Source organism: Lepisosteus oculatus, chromosome 28 (genome assembly GCF_040954835.1).
Source record: "Lepisosteus oculatus isolate fLepOcu1 chromosome 28, fLepOcu1.hap2, whole genome shotgun sequence".
NCBI lineage: Eukaryota > Metazoa > Chordata > Actinopteri > Semionotiformes > Lepisosteidae > Lepisosteus > Lepisosteus oculatus.
The window spans coordinates 7,276,773-7,298,713 of record NC_090723.1 but is presented as its reverse complement, the minus strand read 5'-3'; the positions used below and the strand labels follow the sequence as shown (position 1 = coordinate 7,298,713).

Sequence of the window (21,941 nt, the reverse complement as noted above, 5' to 3'; positions counted from 1 at the left end):
ACTTTGTCTTAAGGCGGCGTGTGGTAGATTTCCAGAGATAGGTCACTGAAGAGAAACCTCGAACATAATCTTTTGCTTACCCTGTAGTCTGTGATTCTTAAATATCGACCCTGTAGTAACTTCAGAATGTTTATTTCCAAAGGCACCTAAGATAAAAAAAAAATCTGCTTTAGATGCTTAATTCGACGTCTCACTTGTACTTCGTTCCATTGTGGGATTTCTACGTTCACAGTTTCCTCCCCACCTTCACGGTTTACTGTTGGCAAATCACTAAATCAAATCGATGAGGATGACTGTTCACCACTCCTTCACTGCTTCATTTCCGGAACATGCGTCCGTGAGATGGGGAAGATCGTGTAAATTACGGCCCTTCACAAACCCGTGCGTCTCGTTTTGGCATCGGTTAATAACTTGCTTCATGCGGCGCAGGGGTATTGAATTATAAATAGCTGAATGGCGACGGTGTTGCACCGCGAGCTTCCGCCTGCAGGTTCTCCCAGTGCTGAGCGAACTCTGGCGCTGGTGCGTTTCTTACCCTCGCCAGCAGATGGCGCGATTGATGCCTCGCTGGCGAGAACTTCAACTCTACCAGGGAACGGTTTAGGTGAGTTATCGCGCAATAAAACCTGGAAAGGTATCAGTGAAGCAGAAATATCGTTTAATTAACTTTTATTTACACTGAACAAAATAGCGAAAAGTGTCAACAGAATGTGTGTTCGGTTGTATGCTACAGGCTGTTAAGACGCATAAGGTTGTACAAGACAATTGGGCAATTCTAAACACGAACATCGTGAAAATCAGCAGACGCACCTCGAAATTCACGTTACAATACAGTGTGGGTTTTTAAACGGGACGTTTGATTAGGGGTATCATACATTAACACAAAGCAAATCTAGAGCGAATTTGTGGCGAGTCTTTTTCATAAATGGCGATTCACACAACAGCTCTCGATTGTGTTTGCAATCATTGTTCATTCCATGAAATAAGTTATTTTTGACGCTGATAAACGATCCATTGTCGTCCAGGGGGGAATATCGCAAGTATAGCCAAAATGAATTTTGGCGAACAGCCCACCTCAAAACAACAACCGTCATGCTTCTATGAGGTTTCAAAAACACTTATTTTCATAGCTTTCAGTAATTGCGTCATAATTGTTCAGAAGCAAAGCTTTGAAATTACATCAGAATATGGTTTACTGTGCCATCAGTACAGAAGGGATAAGCCGCCCACGCTACCCTGGTGGTCAAGAAAGTCCGTGTACCTAATAATTTTCCCGAGTAAAACCTCTCACAAAGTAGGATTTTCTCGGAACTGCCGCTATTTTCTAGATATGCACACGTACATTTGCCGTCCCTACATTAATCCCTGAAACTATTTCATCGTATTTACCACGCCAGCGGGGGGGATTATTTAGAAACGGAATTATTGACGTGGCCATCTTATATAATGCCCACCAGCCCTCAGATTTAGTGCGCACCTAGTGGAAGAGCCGGAGATCTCTTGCAAGCCCGTGGTGTCGTACTCGAATCTCTCGATCGCCGGGTTCAACCAGTTTTAAACAAGACTGGGTTAGTGGGCAGCTAAGAATCAAGACCGTCTCTTCGGGTGTGAGTCACTCCACTCCCCTCACACCCGAAGAAGGCTCCACGGCCGAAACGTTGTGTTTTCCGTCTGCCTGCAATACACCTATTACTTGTTCCTACCAGTCCGTCAGTGCACTATGGGAGGAAACCCACACTTTGTCCAGTGGAAGATGTCACTGATGGCCACAGCGCTGCAGTGTGCAGTAACAAGACCTGTTCACAACGCATCCGACCACGCTCGCTATAAAAGCTGTTAACCTTCTTAAAGGGGGCAAAGAAAACAAGTCGGCCTTCTTACAGGGAATGTATGTTTTTAGAGATTCTGATCGGCTGAGGCGGCAGGACCTGTCGCAGATGGAAGCCCCCCCGGACACACACACAGCCAATTCGTTTAGGCAAAACACATTTCGCGTGTTTTTAAGCCTCCTGCAGAAATTAAGTCTGACTAATCCTTTCCGAGGAAGGCCGCTGGATGTGATATCTAGCGAATACACGATACTTGAAACGTTTCATTTTCCCTCCTTTAATAATTGATCTCATTTAAGGGGGCGCTTTCCACTGCCTAACAAAAGCGGGGCGCTGATAATCTAGAAACCCTACTCCCCTGATCCCCTGGTAAACACGACCTTCTATCCATTATTCAGAACTACGGGGGCTGGTGTTCCCTCGTCCCCGACACGCGGTTCGTGTCCTCTAGCGCGTCCCCCTGTGCTTTCACTGCCCAGAGGTTCCTCTGCGGGACGCATTGCTGCCGCGCTGTCTCCCTCAGTGCCGATAAAGCCCAGGACACACAGCACGTCGTGTTTTCGCTAAGCCGTGAAAGAAGCGCAGGCAGAGCGCGGTGTAAACGGAGCTCCCCGGGCTTTGTTCCAGCCTGAAGAGCCAATTAATCAATTAAGAACTTTCTCATTACGACATCTTTCTTAAGGTACTTTACGGTTGATTAAACAAGATGCTCACTGCATTAATAATAATAATAATAATAATAATAATAATAATTGCTTACACTTATATAGCGCTTTTTCTGGACACTCCACTCAAAGCGCTTTACAGGTAATGGGGACTCCTCTCCACCACCACCAATGTGCAGCATCCACCTGGATGATGCGACGGCAGCCATAGTGCGCCAGAACACTCACCACACATCAGCTATCAGTGGGGAGGAGAGCAGAGTAATGAAGCCAATTAACGGCGCAGTTACGGATTAATCGCCTCAGAGTGTCTGATGAGAATTATTGCAATGACGCAGCTAATTACATCATTCGAGTTTGCTCCAACCGGGGTCTCGGTTACACCGGTTGGTATCATCTGTGTTTTCAATTCAAATTCACTGTGTTTGCATGACCGATTGCTTACAGTATCGCCAAAGCAGCAACAATCAGTGAAAAAAAAGAGTCGGTATCTGCGCCAGGCTGCGAGAAACCGGTAAAGGAAGGAACAGGTAAAGGTTTATTCCGCGCAGAAAAGAAAAGAGACGCGACGTTCTGGGTGTGGAGTTTTTTTTTTCAGCTGCTTCTTCCTTCAGAGTCTTCTCCATACCTGAAGGAGGGTAGAATAAACCTTTATCGCTTCCTTTGCAACAATTAGCACATATTTACAAACATTTAGGACAATTATGAGCGGTATGGTGCCTTGCACCTCCGGGGACTGGGTTCAATACCGGACCTGGGTGCTGTCTGTGAGGAGTTTGTATGTTCTCTTCGTGTTCGAGTGAATTTCCCCAGTGCGCTTCAGTTTCTGCCCACAGTCCACAGTCTACCAACGACATCCTGGTAGGATAATTGACTTCTGGGAAAACCGGCCCTGGTGTGAGTGCGTGTGTTTGTGTCTGTGTGCCCTGTGATGGGCTGGCCGGATGAATAGGACGATGACAATACTGTCGTATTATTATGTTTATCAATAATGTCCTGAGTAAGACAGGTGTGAGAATGCATTTACTGCATAGGTGATTTTAGTAAAAAGAAGCCTTAAGAAAAATCCCAAATATGTCTAAGAAAATACTTAGGTTAATTGTTTAAGTGTTTAATCGTCTGCTTAGGTTGAATAAAAAAACAGAAGATACTGCATCGTCCTGCAATTGAGTTTGGCAGCCCTGCTCAGTATCTTAAATATAACACATCAGTTTAATTCTGAGCGATACATACACTGAGAGATTTCTTTCAAGTACTAAAACTGCATGAAATATTGATGCCTATCTGAAAGTTGTTTTTACTATCTGTCCAATGGCGTTTTATTTCTAAGCAGGTAAACATTAAACGGGATTTGTACACGGATAACTCCAACAGAAGGAGTGGGGTGATGAGAAAGACTACCTTTGCAGCGGACGTCAGGAAGAGAGAGAGAGCGAGAGCAGGCTCAGTCGAGCGCTGTTCTCTCCAAAGGACGCGAACGGTTTGCAGAGACGCATCGCCAGAGCCCTCTCTCCTGCGATGGAGGATGTGAGGTAAGTCTTTGTTTGTTTGTTTGTTTCTGCATCTCCAATACTTTTAAACCTGCTTCAGAACAACAGCGAGTCTATTCGAAAAGCAGCAGGGTTTTAGTATTTTATTATTAGTAATATTATGAGCTCAAGAAAAGCTTGCGTACTGTTCAGGTAGCGTAAAACTGCTTTCAAAACAGCCTTTAGGTAAGTCGCACAAAAACTCCTACATTTATTTTAACCTGAACTCTGCATGTTGTTTAATGTTTCAATAATTGGGCTAAAAGAAGAATGTAGCCTATTTGTAGCTTTGCGTAGTTACATAAGTGTGTTTTTTGCCAAGAACATCTTTAAGCCTGCATTTAACTTGGTCAATTTCAGAATGGTTTCGTTAGCGTGGGGGAATATATAACTTGAGCCTTGGAGACATAACAAAATAAGCATTTTTTATTTATTTATGTGGCGTATTTCTAACAGTTTCGTGTGAATTCAGTCGACGCTGTCAAAAACATTACATAATTTTAATTTCTCCCACCGCCTGTGCAGTTTCCCAGAAGCAGAGGATTGAACAATAAACAACTGAACGCAGAACATCAATTTTTAATCTAGTTCATTAAGTTGTTTATGGTGTTCAGCCATATGGTACGACTCGCACCTTGTTCAATTATGAATGGACACGGCTCGCGGCAATCTAATTGCCCTGTCAATCAGTCTAACAGAGCCGGGAGACGACTTCATCAAGATCTCGACGCTGCTACCACAGAAACAACTCACTTTTACCGCTCCGAGAGAGCAGCACCTATCTGACTTTTTTGAGGATGTTTTTCAGTACTACAGGGAAGGTCAAAGTCTTTTAGCAGTTTGGTCTTGGTATTACTGTAAGCATTAATCTTAATATCGGAAATAGAAAATAGTTACAGCTTTGATGCTACAGCAGTTTTCACGATTCTTACGGCATATTATATATGCCACGTCCGTGTTTAATTTTTAAAACCTATAATGCTTCCTCCCAGGTAAATTATTTGCTATTTTTTATTATGATGGAAAATAGTTTTGAATGCTTATAAAACGATGAATCCCATGTCCGCTACATGCATTTCAAGGTGCGGTTTGATTTCATTTCTAGCAGAAAAAAACCCAGCGACCCAGCTGCGTCCTCTGTTTATATAATCAGATTTTTACAGGGAATTATATGAGGCTCTGCTCTAACATAAATCCAGCCCCCTTTTTGCTGGAGGTCATCCAAAATTGTATTTAACTGTGGACAGCCAGAGCCTCTGGCAGTATCTTGGGGTCACTGGTGCTGTTGAGTACTCCCCCAGAAGTCAAAACCCCTGTGCCTAATACTGCACCTTCAGGGGCACGGGCTACTTCGCTCACAATTTGGGGATTAGAGCAAAGACTTGTGGAAGAATGAGATAATATCTTCCAAACATAAGGACATTTCTCCCATCATGTCCATTTTGTTGCTAGTAGCCTGTTGAAGAATCAAACAGGGACCCTCAACAGCCTGACCAGGTAGCTAATATTATCTTTCCATTTTCTTTGTCAAATGTGCTCATAAGTCCAAGAAACTTCCTCACATCTGAGATCATGACCTCGTGTAGGGCCACGATTGCTCTTAGCATCTTGTAGCTTTGGTATTGAGCAGCCTCACGAAGATGAGAGCTTCGTCTCTTTGCTGTGCGACAAAGCGCGTTTGTGTTTGCTGTGCCTTCTCCTTCCCGATCTCCAATCTGGAAAAAATCTTGGGGAATATTTCCCATCGTTATCGGCATCCCAAGGGGTAGCTGCGTTCTCAAAGCAAGTTGGAACGAGTTGCTAAATGTGTTCCGGGTGGGTTCTGCTCTGTTGTTGCAGATCTTGCATCTGGAGGACAAGTCTGCTGTTCGCAAAGGTTGACTCCACATAAATAAAGCCAAGCCCACCCCAGGGAGAGCAGAGCCAGACCCGCCTTCCTTTCCCAGGCTCTGGGAGGTCCTGCAGGCGGAGATGCTCCGGCCGGCTCTTCTGCTCCTCCTCGCCGCCGCCCTGACGGGGTCCTCCAAGCTCTGCCCCCACCACTGCCTGTGCTACGACTCTTCCAACCTGGTGGACTGCCGGGCCCGCGGGCTCACCCACGTGCCCCGGACCATGCCCCACGGCACATGGCTCCTGGATCTCGGGGGCAACAATCTGTCGGAGCTGCAGAGCCACTCCTTCAGTGGTCTGTGGTCTCTGCGGATCTTGGTGCTGTCGGAAAGCGGCATACAGTCACTGGAGCCCCAGGTAAAAGATAACGTCACTGCAGAATGTAGGTCATTTATTACCTACCAGCCCTATTTCCTGGAATTAGCTGTCTTAATTTGTATTTCGCCATCGTTGCTGGTCTGTCCTAGTTTTATCGGTGGTTGTCAAGGATAACCTTTTCTATTAAAATATTCAGAGGAAGTTGGCATGGCAGGAGTGGGTGATGTAGAAGGGTAACCTGTTACTGTTGCCGCTGTTTCAGGCGTTCTCCTCTCTCGCCTTCCTGGAGAAGCTGGACCTGAGTCACAACGAGTTGCACCGGCTGCCCCCGGACTTCTCCCACAGCCTGGCGTCTCTGCGGGAGCTGCACCTGGACAGGAACGACCTGGAGACCCTGGAGTTCCTCAGCCTGGAAGGGCTGGAGAACCTGGAGAAGCTGGACCTGAGCCACAACCGCATCCGGATAGTGGAGCCGGGGGCCTTCCGGGGCCTGTCCCGACTGCGCCACCTCTTCCTGCAGGGCAACCAGCTGAGGGTCCTGCGGGAGGGGACGCTGGCCATGCTGCAGAGCCTGGAAGTGCTCCTGCTGGGACAGAACAACATCTCCAAGATCGACACGGAAGTCTTCACCTCGCTGCACAGCCTCTCCCTGCTGGGGCTGGAGGGGAACGGCCTGGAGCACCTCAAATTCAAGACGTTCCTCAACCTGCACACCCCGGGAACGCACCTCCAGCTGGCCGGCAACCCCTGGGACTGCGACTGCGACCTGCACCGCGTCTTCAGCAAGATCCTCAGCGTGCGGCACCTCCACATCGACGACTACAAGAACATCACCTGCCACCAGCCCTGGCAGCTGGCCGGCGCCTCGCTCGCCTGGGTGGACAGCCAGCTGTGCGTGGCCGAGACCGCCACGGTGCTGGTCATCACGGTCACCGTGCTGGTCACCGTCATCGCGGCCATCGTCATGGCCGAGAGGAACCGCAAGAAGAACCAGGGAAAGACCTGGAGCGAGGCTGAGGGCTCGGACCCCCAGGAGAAATAAACGGCCCGCTCCAGGGACGGTGGGTTACTATCCCCCGCAGAGTAGCACCCCATTCCCTGCAGGATCTCTCTGATCCAGCAACATCTGCCAGCTGCTTACTGTCCACTCCTGCCAGGCAGCTGTTTTTATACCACGGACACTTCTTACCCCCTCTGCTCCAGGCTTCTTTGGCTTATATAGATCACCAAAAGTAAATCCTGTGGGGTAAGGAGTGCAGCCCCCAGCAAAATGCAAAACGGGACACCCCTCCCACGTCACGTGATTCGGAAAAGCCTGAAAGCCCGTGAGGACAGCAGCCATGATGTGTGTAATCCTGGGCTTCTAACGGCGGATCTCATTCTATTGCCCCCTGCGTGCGTGGCAGAACTGGAGGACGAGAGCAACGCCGCTGGCTGTCAGCTGTGTTTGTGCCAGAGCTGGGTATCTCAGCGGCTCCTCTCGGCTGCGGTGTGGTGTGGCCCTCCTCTACGTGGCGTTTCGTCGGCCCAGCAGGCAACTGTAGCGAGTCGTTTCGGGCGAAAACGGACAAGAGGCACCTCTCGCCGAGAGCCGCAACTATGGGCTGTAATCCCAGCCTCGCAGGGCTGTCTGAACGGATTCTTCACAGTGGTGAACATCGGCCACCTTGCAAAACTGGGTGTTGTGTCTGTGCATGCCTCTCCAGTTCAATTAGGCTTTTTTTGATGGCGCGTGATTGGGCCCCCTTACCCACCACACTCACAGACGTGTTGATGTGTTACTGTTACACACTAGGAGAAGAATGTGCTGCAACAGGGCTGACGTGTTTTCACAGAGGCAGTCGAGCTCATAAACTCCGGTGGTGCCCAGCGTGATCTTGAATCACTTGTAATGAACTGAAATGGTGCAGAGTGAAAATGCCATCTTCAATGCTGAGAGGACTCTAAAATAAAATAAAACTGCCATGTTATCTGACCAACTTTTAAATCTGATTCCCGTTATGGACTGGAAAGTGACAATATTAATGCACTAGGTCTGCTAAGAGACTCCACAGTCCAGATAGACGTGGTAGAGTCTGACATCTCTGCAATGTAGACAGTGTCACTTCTGTAATAGGCTCCACACACAAACCCTGTTCCATTCTGGGGGGGTGGGGGTGGGGGGGGGGACACAATTTGGGGGATTTCAAAGTGGGCAGGTTTATGAGTGGGAAAAAAAGCAAGAATTTCATCATTTATGTTTAATTTCTTAAAACTCATAGAACTTCTGGACTGAGTGTCACTCGAAGCGATCATTGCAGCCCTGGGCCAACTGATTTTGAACAGGTCAGATTTTACAATAAACCATTTCAGTGTGCAAAAAGGACTAAGCAGCTGCATGAATGTTTGTTCAGGTTCCCTTCTTCCTCCGTGAATAATCAGCAGGTAAAGGAGCTCCGCATCTCCTCCCCTCCCGGACAGCTCCTTCCTCACTATGAAGGAGAGAGCCCTCTGGATCAGTCCCGGGTGCTACGAGAGAGATGTTGTCATATGCCACTCCGATGTGTTTTCCTCCTTCTCCTCTGGGGGTCTACAGCTGTGATGTCCTGCCTGCTCACCTCTAAACAACAAATTAAATTTCGGCAATAAATGTCACCCGACGACACCCATTGGCCCACAAGGTAGGAAACAGTCCATAACCACGTGATCATTATCCGCGACCATACGGCCGCACAGATTAGCGCAACGATTAAAGAAAAAACCGTCCCCCCCATCTCCGTAAATCTGATATTTTTGCTTCATGCGATCAAGAGCTGTCGCTTCTTAGAAATATCCAGAGGGAGGCTGTGGACTCTCATAGAGAAAGGAAGAGCAGGAGCCGAGGGGAAGGAATTCTCTTTAATTCCTCGTCAGTCTTTTACACTTAAATACATCATCCCCCCACCAAGGAAGGTTTTATTTTTTTTAAGTGGAAAAACCCAATATTTTTTTTCTGACATGGCGGACGCAGTCCGTACTCGCACCTATCAATTCGAGAACTGGGCAAATGAAAAACAGGAGCGTCATCTCCAACCGCCATCACGTATTACATGACACTAGAGGCACTGACCGGGGTGGGTGTGCGTGTTTTCTGTCCCGGCACGTGTTCCACTCGTGAAGTTTGCCTTCCTGAATGTGATCGTTAACAACACCTTCTCTAGTGTCCTGATTTACGGTTCTTGTCTCTTTCATTTTGCAGTAATGTTAAGTTTAATGTTATTTAATGTTATTTCAGCGCTTTGAGAAGCCACCTTTAAAGGCGCTATATAAAATAAAGTGTTTTATTATTATTTTCAAACGTACTATCAACGGTTTTCCCAATGGATTTGTTTTTTTTTCTCTCTAAAAACCACTGCCCTGGTATGCATCTTCTAGTCCCTTAAAATCAAGTGGATTTGTGTTAAACCACTAGTAATAACGTTATCTAAGCCACTGCGTGTCGTGCAATCCCTGTTACCCAACACCTCGCTCTGCAGAAGGAACATCGCGGATAAAAATCTAAATTGAAGCATTAACGTGGCGTTTTGTAATCCCTTACTATCCTCCTCGTACACACCGGCTCCCCCGGAGTTACTGCGTCAGAAGTACCAAAGCACGCAGATGAAACGTGGTCTCTCCCACGACCCCGACCTTTGACCGTCAAAGCTGTTGCAGAGACAGCGTCACCTTGTGGCCATTTCTAAAACAGTTCATGGGTTATGCGCCCCATTAACACAAGTTGCATTAAATTGTAATGATAAATTATATATTATAAATATTGATTATAATTCTAAATTAACAGGCGCGTTGTCATTTTATGCCGACACTTCCCGAATGCTTGTGTGCCCCTGGGCGTTATGAAATAATATTTTGGGCTTACATATCATTGCAACCTCATTGCATTCTTGCGCGTGATAAATTGAAGATTTTTTTTTAAAATATACATTTTTTTAGTTTTAAGATTCTGTAAATACTGGAAGCGATATCGTTTTTCTTCAGAAAAAAACTTTAAACACTTAAATATTAACGCAAATAAGGAGCATTATGAACTAGAAGAGCAATGCACCCTGCGTTTTTTCCGGTAAGGGGAGTTCTTGGGAAGCCCTGGTCTGCTCGCCAGGGAAAACGCCATTATGCACGTGTTTCCATAGCAACACGGGCGGGGCCGCCGCCACCACGCCCCTCCCGGAGGGACAGTTGAAATCTGTAGATCGGTCGCGACTTGTTGCAGAAAGTTTGTCAATGCGAGAAAAAATGTCAAAAGTTAAGGGCGGTTCTTCCAGCTGCAGGACGGTGGCGGGTCACCTCCTGTCGAAACCCGCGGTCTCAGCGATGACTCCCCGAAACCCGGGCGGTCTCCAGCGGCAGATGAGCTCCCTGGGCGCCGCTGGGTGGGGGAGCCCCAGCCCGGCTGCGGCCCAGCAGGACTTCGCCAGGCCCGGCGTCCCGGCGGCGGCGGCGGCGGGGGGTGTCGATCTGCCCAGCCGCACGCTGATCTGCAGGGATGTGAAGGCGTTTCTCGGCGAGATCGGCGGCGACTCCAGGGAGGCCAGGTACTGGCTGACCCAGTTTCAGAGGAGCACCTTAACGCGGTCCCCTGCTTTCGCGGTGCTGGAGGTGAGTGCGACGCTAAAAGCACCGGGGCCCCTCGACAGTGTAGCAGCACGGTAGTATTGCAGCAAATACGGTTACATAAACGCCTTACAGCACATTGACTTGTTTCATTTTGATTAAAAAAAAAACATCCACGACTTGTTGTTTTTTTTTTGGGCTAATAGCTGCGCAAGCACTAAATACTGCAATAAACTGATGTATTTCTATACACGGGGTATCGCTTTAATAAAAAAGAAAACTATACAAACGCAAGTTGTTATGAGTAGATAAAATTCAATTGGGTAGCTGCCCCTCCGTGTCATGAGCGCGTTGGTGCTGATCTCGGACACAAAGCGCCTCACCGACTGTGCTGTGCTGGCGTTTCCACGAACGACAGGGATTATAATCATCCGGTTTGATGTTTCTGTTGGTCTCTTTCTAAAACAACTTTTAATGCAGAGCACTGTCTGAAACCAGCGCCAGACTGACGAAACTCAGTCTCTATTAAGAAAGGGATAGATACAGTGAACCTACAAGCAGCCACATCAGGCAGATGGGCTGTGTAGCCTTCTCTCATTTACTAATCTCCCGATCTTCTCCTGCTCTTCTGAAATATCGGTGAAGCAACATATTAATGAACTTCACACCTTGAATGCATGAATCTGGCAGGAGACATGAATCTCCTCAGTTACTTGCTAAATTGCAGAACACAATGGTGACTCAGTGTGGTCCCTGCAGACACAAGAACTTAGTTTGTCTTTAGGCAGCAACAGTTACGGTATCTTTGTGTGTTTTAATCCGCAGGTGGACGAGTCTGTTCTGAAGAGCCGGGAGATGACGCAGAGCCTGGCCTTCGGGCTCTCTTTCCTGCAGCGGATGGATATGAAGCCCGTGGTGGTGATGGGGCTGCGGGCGGAGGAGATGGAGGCCGTGCTGACCGGGCCGTGTTTCCGCCCCAGGGCTGCCATGGTGCGGCGCTGCCAGGCTCTCGCAGAGGCGCTGCAGAGGAACTCCGTCAGCGTTATGCCCTTCTTCAGCGCCGAGTCCTTGCTGCTTGCCCAGGACGTGCCATCTGGTGCTGGGCACAGGCGAGTTCTCATTGGTGTTAGGAGGATATTGGTTTTTAATCCTTACAAATATGTAATCGGCTTGATACCTCCTTCTGCGATCCTAGCGCTGCTGGGTCTCTATGCCTCTTATCATTCTAGTTTAAATCATGACATCATTTAACCTGCACTCTTTTAAGATGCATCATTTTCCTTCAAATTTGAGTGACATGAGCGTATGACCCTGTTTTTTTGCAGGTGTTCTGGATTTTGGGGGACAGAAAGGGCCTTTTAGGCACAGTGGCGCAGTGCTTAGCAATGCTGGATTGCACTGAGGCCCGAGGTACAACCCCCGATTTGGGGGAGCTGTATGTGTGGAGTTTGCATGTTCTCCCCACGTGGGTTTCCTCCCACAGTCCAGAGACATGCTGGTGGGTTAACTGGCTTCGGGGAAAGTCGGCCCTGGTGTGAATACATGCTTGTTTGTGTTTCTGTGTGCCCTGTGGTGGATATGGCGTACCCTGCACGGCCCCCCATTGCTTGCTGGGATACACTGTGGCTCCCCACCGATCCAGAACTGGAACGAGCAGGTGGGAGGCAGTCGGGTGGTCTGACACTTCTCTTTGATGCCCCCTGCTGGACAGGTGTGGGAACAACATTGCAGTGGACGCCGGGCTGCTGCAGTGGAGCCTGGACTGCGGGAATATCCCGCTGGTGTGTCCGGTGGGCAGGAGCGTCAGCGGCTGCTCTGTGGTGCTGGACTCGCTGGACGTCACCGCTGCCATCTCAAAAGCCCTGCAGCCCCTCAAAGTGATGTTCCTCAACAGCTCAGGGGGAATCCGTAACCAGAGCCACAAGGTAAAAGGCCACCAGCCCAGTACCCTGACGTTCATAATAAGCATAATTCCTCAAACTTCCCTATCGCTTTTCTGGACACTCCACTCAAAGCCCTGTACAGGTCATGGGGATCCCCTCCACCACCACCACCAGTGTGCAGCCCCACCTGGATGATGCACCAGTACACTCACCCCACACCAGTGGAGTGGAGAGCAGAGTGATGACACCAGTTCAGAGATGGGGATTATTAGGAGGCCATGATTGGTAAAGGCCAATGGGAAATTTGGCCAGGACACCAGGGTGTGACACCTCTACTCTTTTTGAGAGATGCCCTGGGATTTTTAATGACTGCAGAGAGTCAGGACCTCGGTTTAATGTCTCATGCAAAGACGGTATATTTTCCCCGTCACTATACTGGGGCATTTGGACCTACACAGACTGTGGGGTGAGCGCCCCCTATTGGCCCCACTAATACTTCTTCCAGCAGCATTCTTAGCTTTCCCAGGAGTCTCCCATCCAGGTACTGGTCAGGCTCACACCTGCTGAGCTCCAGCGGGCTGCCAGCTCTCTCGTTCTGCCTGTGATGGGTGTCATGGTTCCAGGGCAGTGTTTCGCAGTGGGCTTGAACCTTGCTCTTGCCTTCCTTCTGCCTCAGGTGGTGGGCCAGGTCACCCTGCCTGCTGACGTGGCGCTTCTGTCAGAGGCAGAGTGGATCAGCGTCCAGGAGCAGCGTCAGGTCAGGACCATCGTGGACCTCCTGAACCAGCTGCCCAGCGAGTCCTCCGCTGTCATCACCTCGGCCAGCACGCTGCTCACCGAGCTCTTCAGCCACAGGGGTAAAGACGGCTGCTCAGCTGTCAGTGGAGGGCAAGCTCATGAATCCTACTGAGCCTGCAGTTCCATGTTTCGCCACTAGGAGGTGGTATTAACATAGTTGATTACCCATCCAGTAAGGTGCGGCAGTTTATATCACTGCTGTTGGAAGAAAATGCCCTTAACGTAATGTATATGTGCTAGAACACCATGGTTTGAGAGAAAATTGCTGGAATGGGAGAATATAAATTCACAACCCCTCCTCTTTAGTCTAAAACATTTCAGTAGAAGTTGTTTTCCTGGGAAGTAATTATTAAAACTCAAAGGCTCACTAAGGAGCTGGAACAGTGCATCTGTATGTTACTGAGAAAGAAGCAGAACACATTGTTAGGTGGTTGTTAATGCAGAAGCTGTTCTTCTCTCATATGATCCAGGTTCGGGGACCCTGTTTAAGAATGGAGAACCCATCCACAGGTATGTATTCTGAGGAAGAATTTTAACATTTACCTTTTTTAAGTATATGATATAGTGACTGCCTTTTGCTCATATGCCTTTTCGGCTTAGCAACAGTATAAAAGGCTAATTCAAGCATAATATTTGACTTTTTAATATTAATGCTACAACTGCAGAATGTCTAGCTCATTTCACACCTTCTGTTTACTTACTTCCTTTTGTCTCTATACAAAGTAAAATTGCTTCCTAAGAAGAGAAAAACAACTCCTAATATGGAAATTTAGAATGCGCTTTCCTGTGTGAATTTACTGTATAAAACCCATTACATTTACCACAGATCTCTGAGAGGCTGCTCTCAGATCTGCACGATTGTATCCTCCCCATGCGCATGAATAAAGGGCTCTGCTTGACCATACCTAACCTGAGTGAAGAGTTTTCTTTGACAATTCCAAAATTTTATTTTCAATTCATTGACGATTGTAGGATATTTGGATTTCTGTAAGATGCATAACACCCACGCCTGTTATTAGTATAGTTTAAATTTCTCTGCTGCTTAGTAAGTTATATACCTACATTGCCTTGGAAAAGTATTCACCCCCTTCCGGTGGTACAGTAGATGCACATTTGTTTAAAGTGAATAGTTTCTTCAAAACTTGAATGTTGAAACTCAGCACTCTTTTTCGCCACATAGGTGAAAGGAGGGGTGAATACATTTGCAAGGTTATGTTCTTAACCCTGTCTCTTTGTGTACAACAGGACTAAGCAAAGCTTAGTTTTTAGTTACAGACTTTGAAATAAAGGACATGCTTGCAGGCATTGTCTGCTGTTGGACAAGCCTGGTAGATCTGCTTGTTCAGAGCTCCTGCTCAGCACTCCTCCACTCTCCTTACTGCTTCTCCTTTAGGTACAGCAGCCTGGATGAGATCGATGTCGACCGGCTCCTGGCCTTGATCAACAAGTCCTTTGGGAAGAACCTGAAAGAGGATTACATTGCCTCTCTGAAGGGCCGGCTGCATTCCGTCTACCTTTCCGAAGAGTGAGTGAACTCGGGACTGATCGGATCTTGCCGTAGGAGATGGAAATTGAAAAAACTCCTGCCTACCTCCTTTATTGCACATCACCATGAACAAGCAGCAGTGTGCTTCAGAATAGGGGTTTTGAGAACAGATCAAGATTTCTGAAAAGAATCGTGCCAAACCTGAAACATGCGGCAAAGACTAATGTTTGGGAAGCACAGAATTGCAGCAAAACCAATATTTGCCCGCCCTGCAGATCTCTTGTTCTTTGTTTGAGCAGAGATGTAGAATTCCTGTACCGCCATCATTGCGAAAGCTGAAAGCAAACCCTTATCGCACAGACTGCCGTGTTTCCAGGACTGGCGCTGGGTTTTCCAACAGGACAAGCATCTTCCTGATAATGGGTGGATGGTACTGAAGCTTGAGGCAAAATGAAAGAGGGTGGGTACTTAACACTGGGGGGTGGACAAACAGGCATCCTGGCACTTTTGCAGGTACAGCGCAGTGGCTGTCATCACGAAGGAGCCCGTGAGAAGCCGCACACCGTACCTGGATAAGTTCGTGGTGAGCAGCAGCAGGCAAGGCCAGGGCGCCAGCCAGATCCTGTGGGAGCACATCCGACGGGACCTTGGCGCCCTCTTCTGGAGATCCCAGAGCACCAACCGCATTAACCCCTGGTGAGTACAGCGCCCAGGACGAAGAGGGGAGGGGAGTAGGAATGCAAGGCTGGTGTGCACTGTGACTGTCTCCCAGCTCACAGGTGAAAGGAAGAGGCTCTAAACTGGCTGATCTCTTAACACCAGATGCTGCAGCACGGGCTCGTATTGTCGTCAAGACTTGATGGAGAGAAGAAAATAGACTTTCAAGGAGTTTTGGATTTCTGGAACAAAGTGTTTGATGCTGAGCGTGCCTGAGTCTGTGCAACTTTACAGGCCTTTCCTCCTGCATCTCTTTCAGGTACTTTAAAAAATGCGATGGCAGCTTCGTCAGTGGCAGGTGGATTGTCTTCTGGTTCGGGCTCTTGGACATGCGGGACTCCTATGAGCTGGTAGAGTACGCCAAGAACGTACCCGATTCCTTCTGCGTGACGGAGTCTGGAGGACCCCCGGACTCCTGAGTCCAGGGCCGACTCATCTGCCCACAGCGCACTTTCCCCCAGCCGCTACGGGGGGCTTCACGCCACCGAGTGACCCTCTTGCTAATACGGTGACGGAGCATCTTGGTAAACCCCATCGTAACACAACCTTTTGTTTTCGGGAAGGACAGCTGGAAGGGCTGATGCTCTCTTTCCACAAATAAAGAAGTATGAGCATTCGCAAGACTAGCTGGGATTGATTTAGCACTGCTGCTTTTGGGGATGATGATGATTGCGGTTTCATTTTGGGAGCAGGGTGTGAGATCCACATGGTTTTGCACTGATGCTCTGAGGCAGTGTGCTGGGAGCCTTTAACTGCACTGAATTTTTCACAGAAATTTTAGCTGCACTTCCCAAATTGGAAAAAATCTTCACACCCCACTAATTTTTTTTCTCTTTAATTGCAAAGCATCTTATTTCTTCTAAGTGTTATTTGTATTTCTTTCTGAGACCATTCATTGTGCTTTTGTTTGATTGAAGTGGCTACATGAAGGATGGTTTCTCATGTGCCTTGCAAAGGACAAAAAAAAAATGGCCCTTTGTTGATTGTAAAACAGACTCTAATAGTTCCATGTTTCCCTGCTCCTGGACTGCAGACCCACACTGGTTATAAAAGACCAACCCAACTCGGGAACCTACAGTGGACACTTTCAGAACATAGTTGCAGCTAAAATCTGTACTGTCAGCTTGCGGTTTTGTAAATTCGTAAAAGTTTCTAAAACGCACAGTCTTGTATCTGTAATATGGCTACAATGTTATATCCGGTGTAACCAGACTGCACTTCCTCAAATTCACTACCTGTCAGCAACATTTGGGGATGAGCTCAAAACAATATCGGTGGGTAATGTTTTGCTTTAATGCAAAAAGTTCACTGTATTAAATCCTGTATGCACTTTGTGTGTAATCTTTATGCTAGTGTTCATGTATTCTCTTTCCTAATTTTAGTACCAGCATGCTTTTGGAAGAACATTGTTGCAAACCAAGTGCTGTGATGAAGAGTGAAGTTGCCTACCTAGTTTATGTATTTATAATTCATGCTAAGAAACCAAATGATTTTAAGTAGTCACATTCGTGGCGAGAACACTGTTAATGGTCTATGCACACCGAACGGCGCATGGTAAGAACAGTCTGCACACAGGGGTGAAGGTTTTACATTTATGCAAAATATCTTAGATAGTCATGTAAATAGAAAAGAAAAAAAAACATAACCTGAGATCCCACCCCCACCTCCATATAACAGAAACGTGACAAACAAGAGCATATTGTAAACTTATTAGACAGATTAAAAGCTAAATGAGAAATACATAAAGCATATAATTACACTAAGCACTTTGTGCACAATTCCTATCCAAACAGTATAGAATTAAATTAGTTCAGGTGGGGAGCTGCCTCAGCATGCATAGGCTGCAAAGGAACAAGTAAAGGTTTATTCTGTGCTGAAAAGTGAAGAAAGAAAACATGTTTCGGCAGTGGAGCCGCCTTCAGGTGTGAGGAAGGTCTGAAGAAGGCTTCACGCCTGAAACTTGTTTTTTCTTCTCTTTTCAGAAGGGAATACTTACTTGTTCCTTTGTAGGATTAAATCCGTCAACATTGAATCCAGGCATTGATAAAACTGTTCTGCTAACTGCACATGTTTAAGGTGATCAACACAGGCAAGTAAAAAAAGGTAGTGCTAATTTTAATCATGCCTTATTGTTTCAATAGAGCATAAACCATCAGAAGAAAATAAGAGTCAGGATGGCTTTGTTGTTACACATTTTTAAAAAGTGTGACATTCAAGAGTGAGGTGTGCATCTCAAGAAAAACGGTTTCCCTGCGTTTTTCCTGAGGGTTGTCTTGCAGCCGCCGTACAATTCAGCTCTCGATATGACAGCCAGTCTATTATTGATCACCCTGAAGGTGGGTTAATATGCGTCCCAGAAATGAAACAAGCAGTGAAACAATGCTTCACATTCATAAGAACTGTAAACATGAAGACCAAATTCTTTAGATGTTGACTTCTATTCACTTCCCAGTCTTAGATTATGGTTGAAATAAGAAGATAAAGAAGGTTTCCGTCGATCCGCGACGAGGCCATCTGAGCCGAGCCCCTGCCACCTGGATCTTGTCCTGACTGTGTCGGCAGCAAGGGTGCAGATGCCGTAATAGCAATAGGTTCCAGACCTTTCTGCACATCCTCTCTTCCAGCTGCCCCACAGCTCCCGAGAAGCTCAGCCATCCGTAGCCAAGATGAGGACGGCCCCGAAAATCCCAGCGTTCTGCCCGATCAGCTTCATCTGGTTCCAGAACTCGACGTGGCGGTCGTGGTGCCAGTAGCCGACGTTGCCGTCGATGAAGAGCAGCACCAGTGGCAGGAGGATGGCCAGGATCTGGGAGGCGAGGTGGACGTAGTAGCCCGAGAGGAAGGAGAGGGCCAACACGCCATAGAGGACGAAGAGCAGCTGCAAAGTGATCTCGCCCCCGGGGATGTGGTTCAGGTAGGCCAGCCTGTCCTCCTGGCTGTGCTGCAGCGAGTAGGCCTGCCGAAGAGCAATGCTTTGTGAGAAAGCAAGACCCAGCCTCCACCCCACCCCCCAACCCCGCTTGCTGGATGCCATGCACCCTGCGGTGTGTGAACTTCATTCACTGTCCACCCATGCTTTTTCTAACTGCTTCCTCTTCCAACTGAGGGTCGTGGGGGAGCCGGAGCCCATCCCAGCAAGCAACGGGCGCAAGGTGGGGTACACCCTGGACGGGACACAAAGTCTTTGGACTGTGGGAGGAAACTGGAGCACTGGGTGGTAACCCATGTGAACAGAGGGCGGAGCGGTGGCTCTGTGGCTCAGGATCGGCGCCTGTGGCTGGGAGGTTGCTGGTTCATATCCCGCGGCCTGGCAGAGGAATCCTACTCTGTTGGGCCCCTGAGCAAGGCCCTTAACCCCAGCTGCTCCAGGGGCAGTGTATAAATAGCTGACCCTGTGCTCTGACCCCAGGCTTCTCTCCCCGTCTGTGCGTCTCAGGGAGAGCACGTTGGGGTATGCGAAAAGACTAATTCCTAATGCAAGAAATTGTATAAGTGATCTTAGCTTATTTCTTATCATGCAAGCTCCCCACAGACAGCACCTCGGCAATGGAACCCAGCCAGAAATGGTAACCGCTGCGCCGCCATGCCTCCCCTTTAATTAGCTGTCTGCGTGAGAATTCTAAATCACCATTTCCTTGTCCTCAACACTGAGATTTTTCCAGCACTGCTGCCGTCACGAGGATGTACTCACCACGCAGATCAGGTAGATGCCTATGAAGACCTGGCCTGTCGACTGCAGCGACCTTGTGCGGGGTTTCTGCCGGTACACCTCCCCTGCCCCACTGGCCAGGACCAGGAAGCCCCCGATGATGGCAATCGCTCTGGAGTACATCCTCACCTGGGGAGGAGGTACAGCTGGCATTTATAAAAAATAAAAAACAAAAGGCGGCTGCAAGCAAAGAGAGCACCATCGGACGTGCCCCCACTTGCCTGGCTGCTACTGCGGCTGACCGGACTGCCCCAGCATGTGGCACTGCTCTGCTGGCAAAGGCCCTTGTGTGTCTCTCACGACTGAACCTTCCAGTGCCTACAGGTCCAGCCTATTTCCATAAAGAGCACCAGCCCCCCGGACCCACACCTTCTCCCCAGTCTATGCGTTTTTATCCTGCTCACATTTTAAAACTGACACTCCACGACACTAAATATTAGGGATGCCACGTGAAGCTATTTACATGACTTAACAGGCCTGGAGGGGCAAGACAACAGGTTTACAGCCAAGGTAAGGGGATGTGGGTGCAGAGCAGGTATAGAAGCACAAGGAAAAGGAACCCCTTTAAGGTCTGTCCTCCGTTAATTGGCACCTCTGTAGCACAGTCCACCCCTACGCACCTTTAGCCAGTCGCCATAATACACCTGTCCTCCGATGTAGGAAGCGTAGGTGCTGACAGCTAACTGCAGGGCGGCACCCAACGCAAACCACCTCCTCTTCACCCCAAAGGACATGAAACTGGCACACAGTACAGCTGCCCCCATATCGACATACAGATACGGCATATTAATATCAGGCTTCCTGCAGAAAGAGAGAGAGAGCACAGTTTTACAGATGGTGGGGCTGTCGAGCTGTTTGTAAGACAGGGCGTGTCTACTTCTGGTCGGGATAGGAATTAATTCCAGCTAAGATCTTTCCCACAAATTACTGGTTTACTACTTGAAAACGCCCGTGCAGCCTTGCTGGCAAGGTTTCATCTTGTCATCTTGCTTTTTGCTCGTGGTTTAACAAAAAAAGAACAGAGTTAAATATGAAATTGGGATCACAAACGTCACGCCCGAACAACACACGTACGATTTTTTAAAATTAAAACCCGCTATTAGAAACGATTAAATTGAATAATATTTCAGTGTAGAACACTTCTCGTATAAGCTTTCTCTCATTAAGCTAAGTCTGCTTTATTCCCGAATGTTTCATTAACGCGCGTAAACTCTTGTCAGGAACGACAGATCTAACATCTCTAATGCAGACCGAATACGCCTGTTTCGACCAAAATTACAATGCATATATCGCCAGCACAGCGGAGCATAAACGAAGCGTTAATTTAGTCATGAAATTACAACTCAATTACATTATAACTATGTATATAAATAAAAAAAGCGCATCATCGTAGACCACTAACGCATCTGCCTGTGCCGCATAATAAACACGAGAATTAAAACCATCCAAGTGGATTTTTTTCGTCTGCTCACCTGTTGACATCTGCCCGCTCCGCAAACAACATCAGCACGCTGAAGCAGTTCCAGAACCCGAACCGGGTTAGAATAATCGCCCCGAACCGGGACAATAGTCTCAAGACATTCTTCCGATTGGGGGCGGCCATGATTGTTTGGGGAGGAAGTGACGATGCTGCACTTCCGGTGCAGCTACTTTTGCAAGTTGTTGATGTGCAGGTGTAAATCACGAGTAGTGTCGGTGTTGACCAGGGCCAGATTAATGATTCTTCATGAGATTAACATATTTACTTATGTCAAAACCGTGACGCTATTGTAAAACACAATTATGTTGTATGCGGTCCTCAATTATTTTTTCAATTGTAAACAAGCAACAGATAGTTTACATGACAGTGTCAGAAAGTGCTGGTTAATATAATCTATAACTAGACAATGCATTTAGTTGCAAAGGTGTGAGCTCACACCCGAAACGTTGTGTTTTCTTTCTTCTCCTTTCAGCAAGGAAAACACCTATTACAGTTCCTTTGCAGCCTACGCATGCAAATGCATGGAAATGCAGCTCCCCACCTGAAATGCATTTAGTTGACAACTTCTATCATCACTTAATGAACACACCAGTCTTTTAATCCTAATAAAGCTTTCAGATTTCCTTGAATGTGGTTGCAATTTTAGTTGATCATTAATGAGGAGTAGGGATGTCACGGTGTGAGATTTTGATTGTACGATTATAGTCTCAGCGGATAATCACGGTTTTACGATTTTTTTTAGGTAATGTATTCTGAGACACTATGGAGGGGAAAAAGACACAAAGCATGGCATAATGAAACATTTTGTTTTTTTTCCCTAGCATTCTTTTGGTCCTGCAAATCAAACATGTAACCTACTGTATATTAAAAACATTAATATGATTAGTAAAAGTAGGCAGTGGCAAATGGAAATATTCAGAGAGGTCAGTCTCAACCCGTCCCTCTCCTGACTTAGAACTTCATCACTTGTTGTCAGTAAAAAGTGTATTTAATTTAACGCCAGGGCCAGTGGCCTATCATGAATAAATATCACGTGAAGTAATAGCTTTAAACGTTATCCAGCACAAA

General features: G+C 47.5%; 3 protein-coding genes across 3 annotated transcripts; 2 read left to right on the top strand and 1 right to left on the bottom strand.

The window, feature by feature from the left end:
- The first annotated feature begins 3,896 nt into the window (after window positions 1-3,896).
- LOC102691956 (reticulon-4 receptor-like) lies at window positions 3,897-8,594 on the top strand. The gene is made up of 3 exons (XM_006638276.3): window positions 3,897-4,026; window positions 5,863-6,270; window positions 6,494-8,594. The coding sequence occupies exons 2-3, from the start codon at window positions 5,995-5,997 to the stop codon at window positions 7,271-7,273; spliced, it is 1,056 nt and encodes a 351-aa protein (XP_006638339.1). The 5' UTR covers window positions 3,897-4,026; window positions 5,863-5,994; the 3' UTR covers window positions 7,274-8,594.
- Window positions 8,595-10,333: 1,739 nt separating this feature from the next.
- On the top strand, window positions 10,334-17,031 carry nags (N-acetylglutamate synthase). The gene is made up of 8 exons (XM_015362112.2): window positions 10,334-10,845; window positions 11,626-11,909; window positions 12,512-12,725; window positions 13,360-13,540; window positions 13,952-13,991; window positions 14,875-15,006; window positions 15,481-15,663; window positions 15,944-17,031. Exons 1-8 carry the CDS (start codon window positions 10,471-10,473, stop codon window positions 16,101-16,103), a joined length of 1,569 nt encoding a protein of 522 aa, XP_015217598.2. The 5' UTR covers window positions 10,334-10,470; the 3' UTR covers window positions 16,104-17,031.
- A 231-nt stretch (window positions 17,032-17,262) lies between these two features.
- On the bottom strand, window positions 17,263-20,998 carry tmem101 (transmembrane protein 101). The gene is made up of 4 exons (XM_006638236.3): window positions 20,866-20,998; window positions 20,014-20,194; window positions 19,376-19,522; window positions 17,263-18,640 (listed from the first exon to the last, which is right to left on the bottom strand). The coding sequence occupies exons 1-4, from the start codon at window positions 20,994-20,996 to the stop codon at window positions 18,332-18,334; spliced, it is 768 nt and encodes a 255-aa protein (XP_006638299.2). The 5' UTR covers window positions 20,997-20,998; the 3' UTR covers window positions 17,263-18,331.
- Window positions 20,999-21,941: the final 943 nt, after the last annotated feature.